Raw genomic sequence first — 21467 nt, forward strand, 5'->3', positions numbered from 1 at the left:
GTTCAGCATTACATGCTCTATTCAAGAATACCTCATTTTCCTACCAAACCACCCTGGTTTTCTTCTCTATCCTCCCCACCCTTCAACAGGCTGACATACTCCATAGCCACTGAGCATCCTCGGCTATCGGTGGACTCTTAAAGGATGTTTCCCCACTTATGGTTTCTCCCCTCGACAAATTGCTGATATGCTCTCATGTATGGATGGTGCCATTTTGACCACTTAAGGCCTAATACTAATAGAATTATTACCACTTTTAATATGTGTGATTACACTTTTGTCCCAGCATCTTCCATGGAGCTCACGTACGTGTTTTTTCTCTGCCAATTTTGCCCTTACAGCCACCCTGTGAGTTAGATTAGGCTGAGAGAGAATGTCTCTCAATATCATCCAGCAAGATTCTCGGCTGAGAGAAACTATGAACGCAGGTTTCCTCAGGCCTAGTCTGACAATCTAACCATTACATTACAATAGCGCACGCTTGTTCGCTCGCGCGCTCTCTCTCTCTCTCTCTCACACACACAAACATATTATAGCCACTTACACTTTGCATAGCCACATCTCTGCAAAGAGTATTTCCCTGCTGCTATACCTGTGAAAAGGTCTGTTTCTGGATCTGCTCAAACTCCTCTAGTCGGCCGTACTTAGTCAGGGTTGAATGGAACAGTGACATAGCTGCAGTTTTATTGCACTCATCCCGGACCTGGCACAAAGCCATGATGACTTCTGGCCGTGTCAGGAGGGAGATGAAGCTAAAAGTTTCTCTTTGCTCATTAAATGGGTACTCAGGAACCTCAATGCGACCTGGGGACACAAGAAGAGATGTTATTTCTGTAGGAACAGTAGTCATGTAGCTGTTCTTGTTAAGCATATGTAATAACCATAAATTCTGAAAAATGCATTTTATTTACTTACAGAGCAATCTACCCCTCCACCCTTGCATCAGAGCATGTATGTGTGCATATGTGTGAACTGAGCAAAGCTTCTCCTTCCAAAGGTTCCAAAATGTGTATTCTTGAGGCAGTAAGGGACTGATCCAGCCCAGGATTAGTTGGATCCTAAGTCAGTCCCACTGTTGGTGCCCCATTGTTGCACCAGCTCCAGGCTGGCACAGTGGCTGTCTGGCACCCCCTTCCTTTAAAGCAAGGACCACCCCATCGTTGCTCCTCCACCTCACCACACCTCCCCCCTGTACCTTTCCTGCCTCACCACTTCTCTTCAAGCAGTGATTAAAAAAGAAGATTCCTGAGTCGTTCCTTGAGCATGAAGCCTCCAGGCACACAAGGCCCAAGGGCAGTGCCAGAATCACAGGCCATCCCTACTGTAATTTCCAGGTGCAAGCAAGATGACCACATCTCTGTCTTCAGGGAAAAAAACTAGATCTGTATAAATTATGAAAATTAAACAAATTTGTACATTCCCACTCATTTTGTTTGGAAATGGACAAGGAGTTATGATCAAGCATTGAAGCCAATCTTCCTGACCCATGGAAATCTTAATTCTCCCTCCTCCCCCCCCCACTTGCTCACAAGCTTTCAAATATAACTTTGTAGTTCTAACAGCCAAAAACTCACTTTCTCAAAGCAATGAGATTTTCAGAATGATATATATTTTCACAGAATTGCAGAATACACATACTCTTGCTTATTAATCACTGTTTCTTGCTCCAGAAGGGTTTGAGGCAAAGGAGTGGCAGCCATCTTGCATGGCATTGCCTCAACCCTTGGGCTAGTCTAGCTCTGTCCCTCAAAGGATCCATGGCAGCAGCTTGTTTGTATCTTAATGGCTGCCACTTGCTCTCGTCACTATCATTCAACTTCTTTTACCCAGAAAGCTTGGGATGGAAATATATATAAATAGTTTGTATTGTCAGATTTTGTCAGAAGGGAACACACTGGCACTGATTTATTTTCAATATCTATATATTGCCCAATAACAAAACTTATTTAAGCAGCTTATAAGTAAAATAATTACGACTATAAAATATAATAATATAATATGGGACTGGTACATCTCCCTTTACAACATATCAATCATAGTCTAAAGTTAATTGCAAGAAACAGAGTAACTTCCCCCCGGGATGATTTTACACTCTGCTGCTGTCTTTTTCTACTGTGTCACCTACCCTTCTGTGGCACCTTCTCTTCCTCTTTCTCAGGCAGAGTGACATAATAGAACGTCTGAGGCTTGGAAGTGACAGTTCTGTCAAAGTTAATCTTGTTCATGGTTCGCTCAAAGTCTAGGGACACTTCTTTCCCCAGGAGCTGCAGCCTCTCTAAAATGCTAAGCATAATTAAAAAACTAATTAACAGAATGAACAACGACCTCTGACAATGTTGCGTCTGCATCACTCATATATCTCTATAGTCCCATCTTCACGCCTCTTGTGTTTGCATGTGCTTTGCTTCTTCATTAAAAGTGCTTGCGGCACATTAAGGGAGCTTCATAGTAGACCTGGAATGGGACAGCAGGTGATTCTGAAGGATCAAGGGGCAGTGGGGCAAGTTGTGTGACACCTAGGACTGTATTACATCTGACTAAAGGGAGACATTTAGAAGCAATATTTCCACTCTTCTTTCTCGCTCCCCTCCTGACCCATTGTAATTGGCAGTCTGGCGATAACCGTTCCATTTGCATGGAGAAGGCAAAACAAAAAAATAATGAGAAGCAACACTAGCAGAAGCAAGCAAAGGCCCTGTCCCGGAAGGGAAGACTGGCATACACAAGGCCAGAAGTCCTGTGGATAAGGTAGTCAGATGATAAGGAAGAACAGTCTAATGGAGTGCCTCAAGGCTGTATTGCTGGGGCAAAGCTGAATAGCAAGTTCCAATAGCCTTATAACCCCAAGAGTTATCTCCTCAGCTTTTAGTCTTTACATGATTTGCCCCAATGGTAAATTATCATATGCCCAATGGAGATACTAGTTTGTACAGGGCCAGCTCTCTAGCTATTATTATTATTACTATTATCACAATTTCATATTATTGTCTCTCACTTCTGGAACCAGGATATATTTTCTGGTCTTGGAGCTATTCACAGATAGTCTTTAGCCTTCTTCAAAAACTAATTTTATTGCATTTCACACATCTGTATCTGACTGAGGAAAAAGCTTTCACAGTTCAGTGAGATGAACTGATATATCAATGATACCACCGGCTGATGATTCATCTAGCTCAAAGCGTCTCAAATCTTCCAAGCCATGGAGTCTGTAGCAGTGCTACAGACTTGATGGCAACCTTGTCAGAATTACTTTGTTTTTTACTAGAACCTCTACCAACCAGAATCACATGCAAAAGAAATGCAGACAGTATTAAATAAATGGGCACCTCTGAGCACATCCTGAGCCTAGGAATTTGTTTTCCATACCAGAAATGAACTTAGCTCCTCGGCCTTTCTCACAGAAGTCCATTCCTGGTTAGCTTTTTTTCAATTCAGCATCCTAACTTAGGCAGGGGGAAATAGATTGTCATTGCTATCGTGAAACAATTGGAAATCAGCCATCCTTGCAGTGATCTCCTCCTAGTGGTGCAGCAATAAAACTGATAGCATATTTGCAATGCTAAGCAGGGTCCAGTAAGGTTTCAAATTGGATGGGCGTCTACATGTTGAAATTCCTTCATTACAGGGAATTGGACTAGATGGCCCTCAGGGTCCCTTCCAATATGATTCTATGATCTACCTTGTACCCACTCAAGACCCTGTGCCATGCTCACCTGATTTCCAGTTGAAATATCTCCCACACTCCCCTTCACTTACCATTATCTAATCTTTGAAAATGCACAAGCAGTTGCTAAGAAAGGGAAGAGCAGCACCTGATCAGGAAGAAGCTCTCAGTGAATCACACGAAGGGGCTCTAATAACCACACTAAAAAGATCTCTACATTTCACCAGCTAGTTTCTGGAGGAGCTGCAACTTAATATCTCAAATACCACAAGTTAGATCCGTGCTCCTTAAAGTCTTCAGACACTGAAAGTCTGCACCATACATCTATGGTGGTTTTACTGAATGGGACTACAACACAGCACAGCCTGGTGTAATTGCATCTGAATTGCATCAAATTAATTGCAGGTGTCTGCCCTGCTTGTGTTTACTGGTTTCCTCCTTAGCTTTTTTATGTCTGCCTCTGAAAAAGCACAATTCCCAGGGTGTGCAGAAACAGAAGAAGTAGGAAAGAAAGATCAGGAAATGTGATGAGAAGGAAAGGGTGTGAGGGTATGATAATGTTGGAGTTATCCTGCCACCCAGGTGGCTAGGCCTCCCTTGTCATAAACAAGGTGTTAAAACCACAAACATGTTTTCAGTATGAAGGACTGTTGCAATACTTACATACTCCCTTTCCTCAGACGTGAAGTTTCCATTGCCATCTGCTTCATCCGCTGCAAACTCTTTTCTTCAATGCTTTGCATTCCATCCAGAGGCATGCAGTCAATATACAGGTTATACAACAATAGTGCCTGTGTTTTCTTCCTCAAGTCATTGGCAGAAATCACTCGCTCGGCTAGAACCCTGGGGTCCTCAGCCAGAAAAAGCAAACGGACACGGGGCACCCAATACTGACAGGGCATTAGTGGGGCTCTCCCTGGGGATAAATTAGAAAAGAATGTGAACACACTGGGGCCATAAAAATAGATTGCAGAAACCAGGTGCCAAAATTATCTAATGAGTCTATGACCAAGCTAGTGTCAAGCTGAGAGTTTCGTGGCAGAAAAGAGAATGATGAGTAATAGAATCCAAATGGCGACTCAGAAGAATACTCATCAGAAATGTCACTGTATCCAACTAGATGAGACAGGAGGGATATGTGTGACTGTATCTTCCACTGTATTTTCAAAAGTTAAAGGCAGTTGGGAGGGTGGGGAGAGGGAATAATTTTCTTCACACTGTTTTCCTAATCTAAACTGCCCTCTCCCCCACCAACAGCAGTTAATCATGTGGGGGAAAACATGTGATCATCATATGGAACTTAATAGGACAAAGAGTGGCTGTGGTGGGGCTGGGAGCTGAAATTTAGATCATGAACGCAGCATAAGGGAAGGTGCTATGTCTCCTCCTCCCAGTACCAGAGTCCCAATCTGATTGCTCAGTTATTCCTCACCCCCAATGGTGACCACTGGCTTTTTTAAAGTGGGAGATATGATCACGGGTCCCCTGTTGTCTCATCTAATTGTGACCCTCCAAAGTAGGCCATACCAAATTCTGTGGGGCTTATTTCCAAGGAAACATGTACATGATCAGGTTCCAAGTGATGGAGTGATGAGAATGGAGGCCCTTTTAAAAATAATCCTGAATTTGTCCACATAATGCCAAGGTTGCAGGTTCAGTCCCCATATGGGACAGCTGCATATTGCTGCATTGCAGCAGGTTGGACTAGATGATCCTCAGGGTCCCTTCCAACTCTAGAATTCTATGATCCACCTCTATGAATCCTCAAAGGATTGTCAGGAAAAAGAAAATATTCCATGGTTGCTTATTAAACAGGCAGAAAGATGCATCACAATCCAAGACATTCATGAATCAAAGGCAGCTAATTGGGTATAGAGAGGCTCTTGATTTTAACTTCTTCCCTGTAATCCAATAAAAAATAAATCAATGCCCACCTTCTTCAGTCATTCCTCCATTAAGTACACGTTTCCCTTGTGCATCCCGGACTAGGCCCAGGCTGTTTGTCTTATGAACCAAGTAAAATTTTGTCTCTCCATCATAATCCAGAACACCAACATCTATCCACTTATAGATCAGTTTGCAACTTTTGGGATCCTCTGAGATATGAATGACAGACAGGGAATCACATTTTCACAATCGTCTTGGTTAAAATAGGCAGAACTAGAGAGAGTCCTCTTTACAGTCTTACAAGCCTCGTGATCCTGCTTTGTGTTCTGGGCTCCATATTTTGTATCTCCTTTAATATTCAATGGCACCCCAACACGTATTAGTATCTTAGCAGGAAAACATAATAATAATTTATAATAATAACTTATTATTTATATCCCACCCTTTTGGCTGTGTTTCCCCGGCCACTCTGGGCGGCTTCCAACAGAAGGTTAAAAATACATTAAAACATCAGTCATTAAAAACTTCCCTAAACAGGGCTGCTTTCAGATGTCTTCTAAATGTCAAGATAGTTGTTAATTTCTTTGACAACTGATGGGAGGGCATTCCACAGGGCGGGCGCCACTACTGAGAAGGCCCCCTGCCTGGTTCCCTGTAACTTGGCTTCTCGCAGTGAGGGAACCACCAGAAGGCCCTTGGATCTGGATCTCAGTGTCCAGGCTGAACGATGGGGGTGGAGATGCTCCTTCAGGTATACTGGGTCGAGGCCGTTTAGGGCTTTAAAGGTCAATACCAACACTTTGAATTGTGCTTGGAAATGTACTGGGAGCCAATGTAGGTCTTTCAGGACTGGTGTTATATGGTCTCGGCGGCTATTCCCAGTCACCAGTCTGGCTGCCACATTCTGGATTAGTTGTAGTTTCCGGGTCACCTTCAAAGGTAGCCCCATGTAGAGCACATTGCAGTAGTCCAAGCGGGGGATAACTAGAGCATGCACCACTCTGGCGAGACAGTCTGCAGGCAGGTAGGGTCTCAGCCTGCATACCAAATGGTGCTGGTAGACAGCTGCCCTGGACACAGAATTAACCTGCACCTCCATGGACAGCTGTGAGTCCAAAATGACTTCCAGGCTGTGCACCTGCTCCTTCAGGGGCACAGTTACCCCATTCAGGACCACGGAGTCCACCACACCTGCCTGTCCCCTGTCCCCCCAAAACAGTACTTCTGTCTTGTCAGGATTCAACCTCAATCCGTTAGCTGCTATCCATCCTCCAACCGCCTCCAGGCACTCACATAATGCAAAAATGTTGTTAGGCACATGTTCTAACGGAAGTGGTCAACTTACAGGACTTAATTTTTAGGCTAAAAGCACCTGTCATTTGCGTTAGATTATAGAAGAATTGCAATCACTCCACATATTTTGAAAAATTAAGTCACAAGAATATCACATTGTACATCCAGATACAGAGGCATTAAAAATCAGACACCATGTCTAAAAATTATGGCTTATAAAATAGTTAATGAAATGCATAAATACCACAAGTTCAGACATTAAAGTACTAGTTTAGTTCCACTCACATGAAACATTATGCTAGTGTCAACAGCCTGACTCCCACGAACTTCAGCATAAATAAAATACACTTAATTGTTAACTGAAACAAAGTACCATATTTTTTCGTGTATAAGACTATATATATTTCCCTATTTTTTCAAGTTTAAAAATGGGGGTAGTCTTATATACAGATAGTGCATAGGGGGGATTTCTTTACTTGGAGTCTCAAAAAATAGGGGTTGTGTTATACACAGGGGCATGTTAAACACAGAAAAATATGGTGATTAAAAACATTAATTTCTAAGTTTCATTGGGAGGGGTTCATAGAGCCACTCAGGGTAGAGTGAGGCCTTAGAATATATGCAAAATGCAAGAAAACATTGTATGTTTTGATTGCTACACTTCAAAACAAAAATACTTGGAGGGAGAAAAGCATGGTTCTCATGTATTCAACTATTATTTTGTAATCTTTGTAATAAATGAAATAACTCAGTTGCATCACATCTATGCTTTACCATGCCCAAGCTCATCATCTGTTGGCAGGAGTGCTTTTCCTGGGATAGGTTTCCGGTCTTCAGATTCAGGTTCCACACCCAACAAAAGCCACTCTTCTGGAGTCCGGCAATCATACTCTTCATTATCAAAAATCTAAGCAAGCAAGAAGTGAGAAATTAATGCTTCACCAAAGTCAATAGCTGTCTTGGAATCCTGACAGCTCTTTGCATACCCAAGTACTTCTGCACATGCACCACGGCTCTGCTTGTTCTGACAGCAGCTTGTCCTGCTGCAAGAGTGTAAGGTCTGCCAAGCTTCTATAATGACTTGGGGAGGGGAGGATGAAGGCCATGGGGTGAGCAGCACTGGTATGTGTGTGTTCATAAATGCCTCTGGTTGCTCATTGGATCCTGCCTAATATCTTGTAGGAGGTTTCTGCTTCTTGTACATCTTGTTGGATCAAAACCCAAACATCAATCTCATATTTTTAAAACATATTGTTATAGAAATAGAGGGGATCCCCTGAAACACTAGGAACATATAAATACTAGGATTTTGATTGGGAAATGGATTTTAAAAGCTAACTGCAGAGCTGTGCCAGAGAGGGAATTCCTGGGCTGCCTTATGCAAGCCTGCCTGGCTGGTTGAGGGAAGGGCAGACCTGTTAGCATTAGAGTAAAGAGCATGGGTAGGCAACCTAAGGCCCATGGGTCACAAGCAGCCACGGGGGTCGTTTAACCAGCCCATGAGTCGCCCCTGAACGGAGCCGCCCACTTGGCAAGTCCCCACGCACTGCATTAAACTGGCGCAATGCGGGGATTCACTTCCGCTGATGCCGGAAATCACAGACACTCATGATCTGGCCCACAGAGGGATCTCCGCTGGAGTAGACCAGTCCAGGCGAGGAAAACCTTGCTGACCCCTGGTAAAGAGCCATTGAGGGTCCTGCCCCAGGTGTGACCAGAGACTGGAGATTTGGAAGGTTGCTACGGTAACTGCTCTGGGGGAGGGCAAGGGGCTTCTGGGAAGAAGAAAGGGAGGAAACGGCTGAGATCCATCTTTGTGGGAGAGACTAAAAGTTACCTACAATGCTTTGCGCCATGCTGTAAGATTTGGACTCCCTCCATGCAGACTGAAGGTGCAAATAGCGAATAAACCCTATTTCTTAAATCACGACTGTCTCTGCCGTGTCTTCTATTCTCCAAAGGGACACTGACCCTGTATGTATGCCTGCAACCCTATGCACTCTCTTGTTACTGCTTGGCAGAGATCGGGGCAGGCACCAGGCTTTTGTAACACTATTCAGCTTCTTTTAAGTACCATTAATGTTGTCACATCCAGTCCCCACCTCCCACACCACCCCAGTGTCCTGGTTATTTTTAATCCAATGTTAAGACATAATGCACAGCAGCAATTTCCAAATGGTAATTAGATATCCATAGAGACACAGATTATTTAATGGAAAGTCATCATCAAATGCAATTGCTGGGTCAACTTTGTAAAAGGCTTGGGAATCCCTGAAGTAGATCACATGCACCACTGAATCCCATATCTTACCTGTAATGGGAGATAGACAGGGAAAAGAGGGTCGTTCTTCTGCTCAATAGTTGGCATATTGTCAGGGTCCTGGTGTCTTGGCATCAATTCATTGGAATCTATCCCTGCCATTTCTAAGAGCTGAGTGATATCCAGGCTGAGATATAATCGTCTCAACCTGGTTAAATAATAAGATTAAACAGTTCATATTTACAGGAAACCTAATTCAATTGTAGTTAATCTGTTTCAGGGACTGACTAATAAAGCAAATTGCGTAATACAGTGTAGTAAAGAGACATGCCAAAACTATATGCTCTGGGGCAGTCCAATACTCCAATGTTGTCAGAGATGGGTACCTGATTCAAAAGCTCCTCTGTTATTCTGAAGACCATTCCAAATCAGCCTGTAGATTTTTGTTCATGGAGCCTCAGGCTGAGGTTCTGTGAGAAAAGCTAACGTATGTAGCCCAGTCGTATGATTTTGGCACTCCAAAGCCCACTGAAATCAGAGAAGCGTATCTGCCTCTCTGAAGGATTGCCATCTTACAACCTGAACCTATGCAGGGCTAGAGGAGCCTAAGCCCACCCATTTCAATAGTTTTAGTATAGGCTCGTGTAACTCTCTGTGATTTATATAGAAATCCAGAGCTGCACATCCAAATGCAAAGGTCCTTGCCGGTGTTGTACGCAAACCCTTTGTAACCATTTCCTGGCACTAATTACCTCTCGATCGCTATCTTCCGAGGGCACTGTCCTGGAATCACCTCAAAGGGAACTTGGACTTTTGGCTTATATGATTGCAATGGAAAGTCCGTCTCTTTGATTATTTCTGTAGTTGGTCCAATTTGCTGGGCATTCAAAATAGACTCAATATTCTCAGGAGTTTCAAATGTTGTGACTGGTAAGAAACAAGATTAAGAAAACAAAAACATTTTTTAAAAAATATGTGGTTACTGTAAGAGTCCCAGTCCCAGACTTATCTGGGAGTCTGGCTGAAGTGACCACTATAGCAGCAAAGGCACTGCCTAAACCACTGAAAACAGCAGATTGGTAGAATCTGCCCAGAGAAAGCTGCATGCACATTGCAAAAACTGCTCCCACCCTGCAAAGGACAGAAATTGTGGTGATTTCCAATGCTTGCGGGCCCAGCTCTGGGAAATTTCCCTCTCTTCCACCCAGATTAAAGAACAATAGTGTAAATCAGAGGTTGGCAAGGCTTACCGGGCATGGGCTGGATCACTCCTGCAGAGATCGTCCGTGGGCCGGGCTGGCACAGCATGACGCCGGAAATAGCGTCTGTGCATGTCTGCGGCGCTGGAAATCGCTTTTGCGCATGCCCAGATGCCAGAAATCACACCTGCGCAGAAGCGATTTCAGGCGCCATGGACATGCACAGACACGATTTCTGAATGATATGAATCAGAACCATGCGGCGATTTCTGGACCATCCGCAGGCTGGATCCAGAACCCATTTGGGCCGGAACCGGCCCACGGGCCTTAGGTTGCCGACCTCTGGTGTAAATCCATATGTGATGAGATCTTTCATATTTTCCACTTCCACTGAAGTAACGGGAATGGGTTTATCTATTTTACTTATCTTCCGTTTAATGTTATTTATCTGTGCTTTGCATTTAGTCTAAGTTATTTTGTAACTCTTGCCAGTTTCATGGTGAAATCAGCAATTATGAAACCCAGGGACAAGTGAAGAGGGAACAGTTATCATCCAACCCATCTTGGAGAAGTGAAAATGTTTGTTATGCATATATGCATAATGATAAACTTGCACTGAGAAATGTTGGCTCCTCCTGTGTCACACTATGCTCAAATCTTCACTCATTCATGAAGTACGTATCTCAGCAGGAGAGCATGCAGAGGTCCCAGGTTCAATCCCTGACATTTCTAGGTACGACTGGGAAGACTAGCACCTGGAGCCTTAGAGAGCTGCTATTAGGCAGTATGAGCAATTCTCAATTAGACGGACTCCTGGTCTGACTCAGTATGAAACAGCTTCCTATGTTCCTAAGCTCACAGGGTGACCTTGGGTCAATCACTTTCTCTCAACCTACCTCACAGGGTAGATGTACCTGTACCATGTCCCATATCCCCCAAACAAAAGACGTTCTCCCCTCCCTTTCATTTTCAAGCTCCTTGAACAAGCCCAGCTATTGGGTCTTCTCAATTTTCTGATCCCTTCAGCATGGCTCCCACCCACTTGACTGGGGCACGGCTGCTAGTCCACTTGTCTGTAAATCCACAGATATTTATTCTGCCCTGACTTCGCTTGACTGTTCTGTTCATTTTGGCACCATCAATGATCAATCATACTCTTCAAAGTTCACATTACCCCCCAGTTACAGGAGCTTAACTTTCTTCTAATTTCCTAGGGAGGAAAGTGATGATAACGGCCTTTTCAGTGTGCTTACCTTTTGGCGTGTGATCCTCATGCTCTGACTGTTTCAGTAAGTCCCTGTATACATTCGGACCTGCACTCACATCCTGAAATTTAATATAATAAAGATTACAAAGAGACAGTACAGAAACATGTATAGAATTCAATGAGCAAACAAGAATTGGTCATATACAGTGAGAAAAGAAAAAGCAAGCTATGATCTGGTGAGCTAGTTTTCATAATAGCAATCAGACTGCAAAGAATGAGATATGACATCTGATGGTACATCCAGTAGCTTGTGCAGTTCCCTGAGATTCTCAACATTAATTAAAAGACAATCACATTCCCAGCCTCTACAGCTGAAGAGAAAATGTGTTAGTAGTTAACGGTTAAGAAGTATAATAAATCTGGAGAAGCCTCCAGTAATCATCGAGTGGAATTCCCTCCCTCATCTTAGTACCACTATAAGAGCTTTTTTGGGGAGGGGTGAGCAATCAACCGGTTGGACAGGCCTGATATAAACCAATCTCCACTCATTTTTCTACAAGTCTCAACCTCCTTTTCCTGTTCTAAAAGAGAAAGAAAGAAAGAAATTGAAACTCTTTACCTTTTGAAAAAGCCAATAAACTGAAGCATGAGGGGTACCATTAAGGGAAAGCCATTTCACTCCCTAAAAACACCTGAGATACTATTGAAAACGACTTTCTATTTTCATGAAAATCACCTAGCTCCTCAAAGCTCTAAAATGTACCAGTATTAAGAGGAGAAATAAATAAAAATAACATTCCAACCTTCCTATGACATGAAAAACAGCTTTAGAGGAAAGAAAGAGCAGACATGGGACAGAAAACAGAAATGGAACTTCAAAATATATTTTCTTAAAATACATTTATCTATCTCTCATTCTAACAGCAGTTTGTGTCATTTATATTTCAACTGTCTACAGACCAATGATAGACAGAGGTTCTATTCACTTACCCCCAAGAGATCTAAAGCTCCTGGTGTAAGGACATCTGAGTAAAATCCCCTTTCTTTTATCGGTGGGTACTTCTTACTGCCCGATGAGGTTTTGCTGGTTCCCGGAAGGCTCTCTGAACCCTGGCTACTGGGGTAAGGGGGATAGGGACTCCTTCCCAATGACTCTGTCAGTTCCTTCTTGACTTTATCCATCCTGCTCTTTGATCTCCTAGGGGTAGGAAGGAATTGTGAGGCTGTTCTTCACATCATAAAGAGGAAACAAATTATTAATAATAGCTCTGTATCCCAGAACTTCCAATTTTCAGGGCTACTTACTAATCAGATGAAGTAATGAAAAGGCTCATGTACATGCTACAAATCATGTTTAGTGCTTGAGTTGTATAATGAAGGGGACTGGGGTCTGTTGAAACACGGAAGCCATGAACTCAACTCAGAACTGTCCACATCAGATCTCAGGTGGATGGGGCTAGTTAATCAGAGATGTGATAATACACTTATAGAGATTCTCCTCTCCAGACCTGGAAAAGATTTTGGGAAGGGAACCACAGGCACTGTAAACTTAAACTGTAATAATGCAGAATATGGATGTAATCTGCCTGAAAAAGGTTCCCCCAACCAGGACTAAAACTTTGGAGATTCACTCTGGCTCAAGCTCACTTTATAAATGCTAATCCAACTGAAAATCATCTCACACTTCAAAGCTTTATCCATGGTATGACCTGTATACCCCATTCATCTATTAAAGAATCATCTAATCCATTTGACTCCAACAGTGGTCAACCAGATTTCTCCTAACAATCATATTAATCTGTCAAAATGCATGGCCGACATGCATCCAATTTGGAGTGAGACATACTTAAGCCTGTTGAAATTAATTAGCTTAAACCTGTTTCATAGAGCAATCCTAGTTTGGTTTGGAAAAGAGTGAAGCAGTGGTTTTACTGGCGCATCCCAAGCCCTGCTGCTGGCTCATGCTGGCTTGGGCAGGTAGGGGCGATTCTGTTGACGGTACAGTGGTACCTCTGGATGTGAACGGGATCCGTTCCGGAGCCTCGTTAGCATCCTGAAGCGAAACAACCCGCGTCTGCGGGGCACGATTCGCCGCTTCTGCGTATGCATGTGATGTTGTTTTGAGTGTCTGCACATGGGCAAGTGGCGAAACCCAGAAGTAACGCATTCTGTTACTTCCAGGTCGCCGCGGAGCGCAGCCCAAAAACGCTCAACCTGAAGCAACTTTAACCCGAGGTATGACTGTATTGCTATGTCATCTCCAGACTGGCATAGCTGAGGTGGCTCAAGCGTGGGGGGGGGGGGCCTTGGGGAATTCATGAGGCCTTGGATCTAGGGGATTCAAAGCCATTGGCACCAGGTGCCTGATGTATTTCACTTTTGGCCTTTCTGCTTGCTACTGCCAATGGCAGACCTTTCCTCCCACTAGGGCACAGCTGAAGCTCCAATGAAGAAAAATGTCCAGTCCCACCAGCAGCTGTTCTCCTCCCTTCTCTTTTAATGATCTGATATATTTTCAGTTACAGATAGGTAGCCGTGTTGGTCTGCCATAGTCAAAACAAAAAAAATTCCTTCCAGTAGCACCTTAAAGACCAACTAAGTTAGTTCTTGGTATGAGCTTTCGTGTGCATGCACACTTCTTCAGATACACTGAAACAGAAGTCACCAGACCCTTCTATATAGTGAGAAGGTGGGGAGGGGTATTACTCAGAAGGGTGGTTCTCACTATATAGAAGGGTCTGGTGACTTCTGTTTCAGTGTATCTGAAGAAGTGTGCATGCACACGAAAGCTCATACCAAGAACTAACTTAGTTGGTCTTTAAGGTGCTACTGGAAGGAATTTTTTTTGTTCTGATATATTTTATATTCTATAATTTTCTTAATTTGTGGTTGGTGGACTGTAAATAAGCTATATTTGTATTTGTCTCATTGTACCCACCCATCAACATCTTAGAGTTAGGATTGTGCTGTATGTTGGATCTAGCTATTTAAGCTTTGACCATAAGCCAGTAATTGTATTGTTACAATATTAAATGAGAAAGAAATACTTTCCATAATAAAATGGATCCCACAACATAATGGAATCAAGTTATACCCAAATCAAACAAAAGTCAAAACAAATAGACCTTTACCAAAAAAAACCTCTGGTTATCTTACCATCGCATAAACCATAAAGAACACTAGGATTCTTTAAAAAACAAAACTTCAGAATAGAATAAATGTAAAGTGTTTGGTTTCAGCTTCTTTACTAATTAAAATAAATTCAGAAAATGGCTGCAGGAGCCTTTTTGTTTAATTGTCTGGTTGTTCCTTTTTTCCTGGGTGATCTCCTCTCACAATTTCTATTCAGCTGTCAGGTTAAATGCAAGCACAAGCAATTATAATGAGCCTGGGTATCCAAGCTATATAAAGATACTTATGTAAATGAGGGTGTTAATTAAGGGCTGCCCTCAGCATTCTGGCAAGAGGCTACTGCAGTCTTTTGTTGTGCAAAATCTGGCCCCCAAAGCTATTCTTTATGTGCCCAACCTAACCTCTCACAGCAAGATCTTTCCTGATTGGCTGCGACTACCACACATGGATGGCCGCAACATAGTGGGACGGCACCAGTGAATAAGGTTTGGTGATCAGTGACTGAGCAGATGCTGTCTCTTAATTATGAAGGTGAAATGGCAATAAAAACCAAGACACGAGCAAAATCTACATACCTTTGAGGGGGTCAGCCTACTGCGTTTTGTGCTGGCTCAGCAAGTTAGCACTTTCATGAAGTAACTGCCACAATATACTTTTTCCTCTAAAGGGCCTTCTTAAAAAGTGGCTTTCTTTTCTAAGCTGTAGCCATACTAGTTCTCCTCCATTTAGCAGAAAGAAAGCTGGCACAAGGCCTTCACAGTTTGAAAAACAACAACAAACAGAACACTCTTGAAATGTCATGTCATGGTTAGGAGAAGAAAAATGAGCACTTCCGGGTCTTTGGCATATTGCTTGTTAAAAGGGTGCAGAAGCACTGTCCTATTGCAGGGGTACAGCACCAGAACAACCACGACTGAAACTAGATAAATACAGAAATAAATAATAATAATTGGCCTGGACATAGAAGGAGCAACTGTGCCTCTCTTCTCTAGTGATGCTTCAGTTGCAGGACTCCACGCCACCCTGCCTTACCAACAATGAACTAAAACAGGTAAGGAGATAATATTTTCCCAGCAGGGAGCTATTGAGGCATCTAATCATAAGCCTGCATTTTTATCAAGCTTATATTTTGATCAGGGCCTGTATTTTAAAATGAGCTTAAAGATCTTCAAATGTTTCATGCCAGGCAGAAGAGCAGCTGTCTAAGAACCTTGGCAAAATGTTTTTCCTCCTAGACAAGGGGGCCCCCTGATTTATAGCAGAAAACAATTCTCAAAGTCGTAAAAAGGGAATTACAGGCTGACAGCCAAGGTTACACTGACCCTACATATTACAGAAGATAAAAAAAGAGATAAACATAATTAAGAGTGGGTAAATAGTAAAATAAAACCATGTGCCTCCCATTAAACTTGAGCCATATTTTCCTAAGGTTCAAAGGTCAAGAGCAATGGAAAAGCATCTAGTTGGCAGAAAGGAAGAGAGTATTTTGGGAAGTCTTTTTCTAAAGTTGTTTCTTTCTTAAACTGAGATCCTTTTAAGATTTCTTTTCCTTTTAAAAAGGTTATTTATGTTATGTATTAAATATATTGGCTTAAATGTAATTATGCAAAGGAATTAGAAGCTAAGAAATGTTAAATCCTTATGCTAGATTCTTATTTCATATAGTTGGAAGAGATCACAGGGGCCATCAGCCACCAGCCCAGCCCCCCTTGCCAAGCAGGAAACATCATTAGAGCATTTGTCAAGCTTTTGTTTAAAAGACCTTCAAGAGAAGGAGATCTTTCAATGATGATCCTTGACATCTGTTTAAGATAAAAATTTAAGATTAACCATCTGTTTTGGAGGGCAATAGGGCGAGGTGAGCTGGTAATTAAGGTTCCTTGTTGAGACACATGTAAGATATATTACTACTTATTTGTCATTTATAGATAGAAGAATATATAGCTTTTTGATTCCCATAAAAGGACAAGAGGAAATGGGTGTATCTTTTGTGATTGGTTCTAGCAAACAGCCAATAGGAATTTCAACCAGGCTGATTGGACAGAGGCAGCCACAGGAGGAGCAAGGGGGCTGGATTAAGGAAATATAAGTGCTGGCCAGAATGGCAGGAGGCCAGGCCAGAGCTTGGTAACCATATACCACTGTGCCTCTCATTTATTTGTCTGACAAATAAATTATTATTTTAATTTCTCTATTGCTGCGTTGAATATTTCATTCCAGCTAAGCGTTAACCACAAGCAGGGTGCTACACTATTTGGGCTTGGAATCTGGGAAGATGTACCGGTAATTTACTCAAAGGAACTATTACATAGGGTGGGGGTGGGTTTTCCCATGACATATTTATAACAATTACACATCAATTTATAACAATTATGCTTAAAAACAACAACTAATAGGCCTTTATTTTTCAATTTTTAAACTAATGTTTCCCAAACTTCTAACCGCTGAGGCTCCACTTATTTACTGAATTAAAATGGGAGAAATACTTTGCCTTAGATATGAAAATATGTAGTTTTAGCACATTAAAATATTAACTACACACAGGAAGCTGCTTTACTAAGCCAGGCAGTTGGCCATCGAACTACGTAATGTTTAGAAGATATCTGAAGGCAGTCCTGTATCAGGAAGTTTTTAATGTTTGATATTTTACTATGCTTTATTTATATATGTTGTAAGTCAGCCAGAGTGGTTGAGGAAACCCAGCCAGATGGGCAGGGTATAAATAAGAAAATGATCATCATCATCATCATCTAGCTGAATATTGTCTACACCGGCTGGAAGGAGCGCTCCATGGTTTCAGAGGAGTCTTTCCTAGCCCTACTTGCAGGGACTGAACCTGAGACATTTTGCACACCACAGCTAAGCATTTCCACCTAAGTTACTATTCTGCATGTGCCTCCAGTAGGAAACAACCATGGGCCACCACCTGAGGGTGGGTGACCCAGCTGCATCTCTGCATCAGGAGTGATCAGTTGATCCAGTCACACTTAGAGGTACACAGTATGGCAGCTACTGTTATACAGTAATCAGTTCAGTCTAATGCACACATTGCTGCAGTATTCAACTTCAAAATCTATAGTGTGTGTGTAGATAGATGATAGATGATAGATAGATGATAGATAGATAGATAGATACCATGGTGTCAGACATGATGTACAAGTATCCTGAAGCTACAGCCCTGCATGAGGTGTGAATTACTGCTTTTTGTCTCTGTGGGAAGTCAGCTCTGTAGCCTAATGACAACACTGCCAATATCACCACAATTTGCTATTTCAGTACTGATCTAATCATATGTGAAAGAAATAGGGCAATCATGCTTATGAATTTCTGCATATCCACTCCAGGCAGAATATGTGTGTTACAGAACCTGATTATCTTAAGGTCAATTTGGGGACCAACATATTCAGTCTTCTCAGTCTCATCTTTATGTATTGCATCGGAACAACAATGTAAGCTAAAAGATATTTTGGTCCAAAGGACTGTGTTGGTTACTTGCCTATCCAAAGAAAGAAAAGCAAAATAACAACAACTCTCAGGTTCTAATGTGTTCTTGACTTCTAATGCAGACTAAGAAGAATTTGAATCTGGACCAGGGAGGTAAAAGAATTACCAGCCATTCTTAAATGCTGCACTGGGCCACCCTAAGGTGCTGCTGCACCCTGCAAATAAATTAATTGAGGAATGAAAGGCTCCTAAAACACCAAGTATTAGGTGATGCACAATTGGGAAGGGACTGAAGCTCAGTTGCAGATGGAAGCTCACAGGTTCAGTCCGACATCTCCAGTTAAAAAAGATTCAGGGTTATGTGAAAGACCCTTCTCTGCCTGAGACCCTGGATAGCCACTGTCATTGCATTGTAGTAGACATCACTGTGCTAGATGAACAAATAGTCTGACCTGGAATAGGGCAGCTTTCTGTTATTCGCTGCTCTAGAAAGCCCTCTTCCAATCAGCTCTGTACGATTTGATCAATCACTCCAGAAATAGAGATGCAGCTAGGTCTTCTCAGTACATACACATTCAATGTAAAAGGCACATGAATAATCATCCATTTGAAGATCTTCAAGAGCTCTGCAAGCATTTGATGTGGAAATATTCTCTTTATGAAATTCATAATGTTTGAAGCAGCCCTTAAAACAGTAGAGGACATCTACATAATAGTTTATTATTTGGGGTTAAGGTGAGTCAGCCATGGGACTATGTCTCTGAACAATGGAGTACAGGGAAGTAAGGAGGGGTTGCATTTGCTCCGCTCTGTGACTGAAGTAGACTCACCCCCACAACCCTCTCTTTATGGCCAACCCAGCAAGTGCATGTTTAGCAAACAGACACACATCTGGTTTGGCCCTCACCTAGTGATTTCATAGAGCTTAAAGACTAAAATCTTACTTAATTTGTATTTTATCTCTGGTTCTGCCATTTGTCAAGTCCCTGTGACTTTTTAAAGCAATCTGGAAAACCGGTTTTTTAAATAATCTCTTTTATGAGTTGATTTGACATCTCATTTATATATCTATGACCACAGTATGGGACAAAAACACAAATGAGGCAACCAAAATATAGGGCCACAGCTGGCAGAATCACAGTCTTCTATCATATAATGAGGAATTGGGGCTTATAGTTAGAAAATAGTTCAACAGAACTGATTTGAAACCTCTCAGTGTAGGAGATGTACAATTGATAATGGTTCCTGCTGAATTTGGGAATGTACAGATAAGAAATTACTTATTTTGAATAAGCTGAACATTTGATAAGAGACTTCAGGATGTTGACAGATGGTGTGATTTTTTCTTTCATAGACTATGCTTTGGTGGTTTTTCTGGAAAGATTTATCAATTTGCACTGCAAGCTTTGGAAAATGGGCTGCTGTCTAGGTGAAAAGGAACATCTAATATTTGCTTTTGTCTAACAGTAGTAGTTATAGTAATACAAATGTCAAAAAAAAATCAAATTCAATTAACAAAAAACTTCATGGTTCAATATGTTGCATTAAGGGATGTGCATTCAAGCTCCAAAATGCTGGGAAATGGCAGCTTTTAAGGACACATTACCGTATTTTTCCATGTATAAGACGCCCCCTATTTTGGAGGACTAATTAAATTAAAGAGGGAGATTGCGCAGAGTTGTTGAGCTTTTTTTTTGGGGGGGGGGAATGCCTAAGAACTCTCACCTGCCTCGACAACAATTCCTATCGCACGTGACACAGAAGCAACCTATTGTTTTATCGCTTGCAGACAGCACACACCAATCACACACCCAATTGCCACAGCAGTGGCCAACTGACAGCAGCCATTGCCGCAGCCACCAATCACCCGCACTAATGCCGGTGACAATATACTGCTCATGGCAGCAAACAATCCGCCCTCCCCCCTCTGCACTACCTGTGTCTAAGATGAGCCCAATTTTTAAATGTTATTTTCACATAATAAAAGTTCATCTTATACACAGAAAAGTATGGTATTTAGGCAATATGGATATGGCATGGTAAGCTATGCTGTGGTTAATTCAAGCTTCACCACTGCTTGGGGTACATACGCTGAGCAGGACAGAGCTGAAGTCCACTGACAGTCGTGAGGGACAGGGAGTGAGCAATTCACCTGTGCATTATGGATTCAACTGAATCTCAACCGCTGTGCAGCTGGTACAGTCATCGGCACTTCGCTGGAGTTCTGTGCAATCACCAAAATCTATCCACCAATTAAAATAAACTCCTGCTCGGTATGCTGATCAAAGGAATGCCCATCTATCAGATGCACAGGAGGAAGTACTCATACTAAGTCTTGACTATTGTGAAACTGGCACAGTCTTTCCAGAGTACAGGAAAAGAAAACCTGGCTTGAAAATAATTTACCAAACACCTATTTATTTAACTCTTGACAATCTGCTCACTAAACCAACTACATAGAAAGAGGTTTTAAAAAAGAAAAACAAAACAGAGTGAGTAAGCCCAAGGGTTGTATCTAAAGTTGTGATATGTCATTGTCTCATTAGAAGAATAATTTCCACTTGCGCAATGTGACTCCCCTCTCCTTCCTCCCATGCACCCCTTAAATCTGTTCTAGGGGTTTCCCCAGTCCCCTAGAGCAGATCTGGGGAGGGTGTGGGGCATGCATGGGGGAAGTCCTTGATGTAGGGTTGCCACCACAGCTGTTAATCAAGATCTGCTGATCTTTTTGTTTTGTTTTGATGGAGCCAGTGCCAGTTAAGATGTTGCAACCCTGCTGCAATCATGATTTTTGGATCCTTGTGAAATCTGCTCCTTCCTCAAAGTCCTAAGCCAAAGTTCTCCTTACTCAAGGGAAAAGTTGTTGGCTTCTTTATTGTGCTGAGCAATTCTCTTAATAAAAGGGATGGAAAATAAGAGTTCCTTTCTACTGGTCAACAGATATTAGTTCTTCTTCACATGTGTCATTCTATTGCTTATAAGAATTTCATGCAGTTGGGCTTCAAAACTGATAATGAATATATTGTACCCTGGCTTTTTATATAAGTGGGTGGCTTCTAATTATAATATTTAATTATAATTTAATTATAATTATATGATTGGGCTGCATAATTTTATTTTACACCCAAATAATATATTTTTCCTCTATCGCCAAAGAAGAAGAAAGGTCAAAGAGTAATCTTTTCCTTACCTAAAACAGGTTAGTAAATGCTTCCATATTTTATGAAATAAACTATGTTCTTATTCAGGAAAAAAATGTTTTTAAAACATTTCACTGACACTAATATTTGCTACTACTGCTGATCATACATACATTGCAGAAACAAAAACATTCATCAAGATATACCACGAGTTCTTCAACGTCTCAAAAGCATATTTTCT

The 21467-nt window shown here is 41.9% G+C and overlaps 1 protein-coding gene across 3 annotated transcripts in view; it reads right to left on the reverse strand.

Annotated features, from left to right (window-relative positions):
* DNAH1 (dynein axonemal heavy chain 1) overlaps window positions 1-21467 on the reverse strand; it is a 125713-nt gene that overhangs the window by 100457 nt on the left and 3789 nt on the right. For 2 of the 3 annotated variants that reach the window (XM_079967202.1, XM_079967203.1), the window contains exons 2-10: window positions 12501-12708; window positions 11557-11629; window positions 9857-10031; window positions 9156-9312; window positions 7619-7751; window positions 5599-5760; window positions 4328-4580; window positions 2126-2283; window positions 593-804 (exon numbers count right to left, since the gene is read on the reverse strand). In XM_079967202.1, the coding sequence (XP_079823328.1) occupies window positions 593-804; window positions 2126-2283; window positions 4328-4580; window positions 5599-5760; window positions 7619-7751; window positions 9156-9312; window positions 9857-10031; window positions 11557-11629; window positions 12501-12692 (1515 nt within the window). In that variant the 5' untranslated portion in view covers window positions 12693-12708. Of the gene's footprint in view, window positions 1-592; window positions 805-2125; window positions 2284-4327; window positions 4581-5598; window positions 5761-7618; window positions 7752-9155; window positions 9313-9856; window positions 10032-11556; window positions 11630-12500; window positions 12709-21467 lie in introns of those variants that run through there. The other variant, XM_079967204.1, reaches the window with a different exon arrangement.

This window comes from Podarcis cretensis (genome assembly GCF_951804945.1).
Source record: "Podarcis cretensis genome assembly, chromosome: 2".
Taxonomy (NCBI): Eukaryota; Metazoa; Chordata; class Lepidosauria; order Squamata; family Lacertidae; genus Podarcis; species Podarcis cretensis.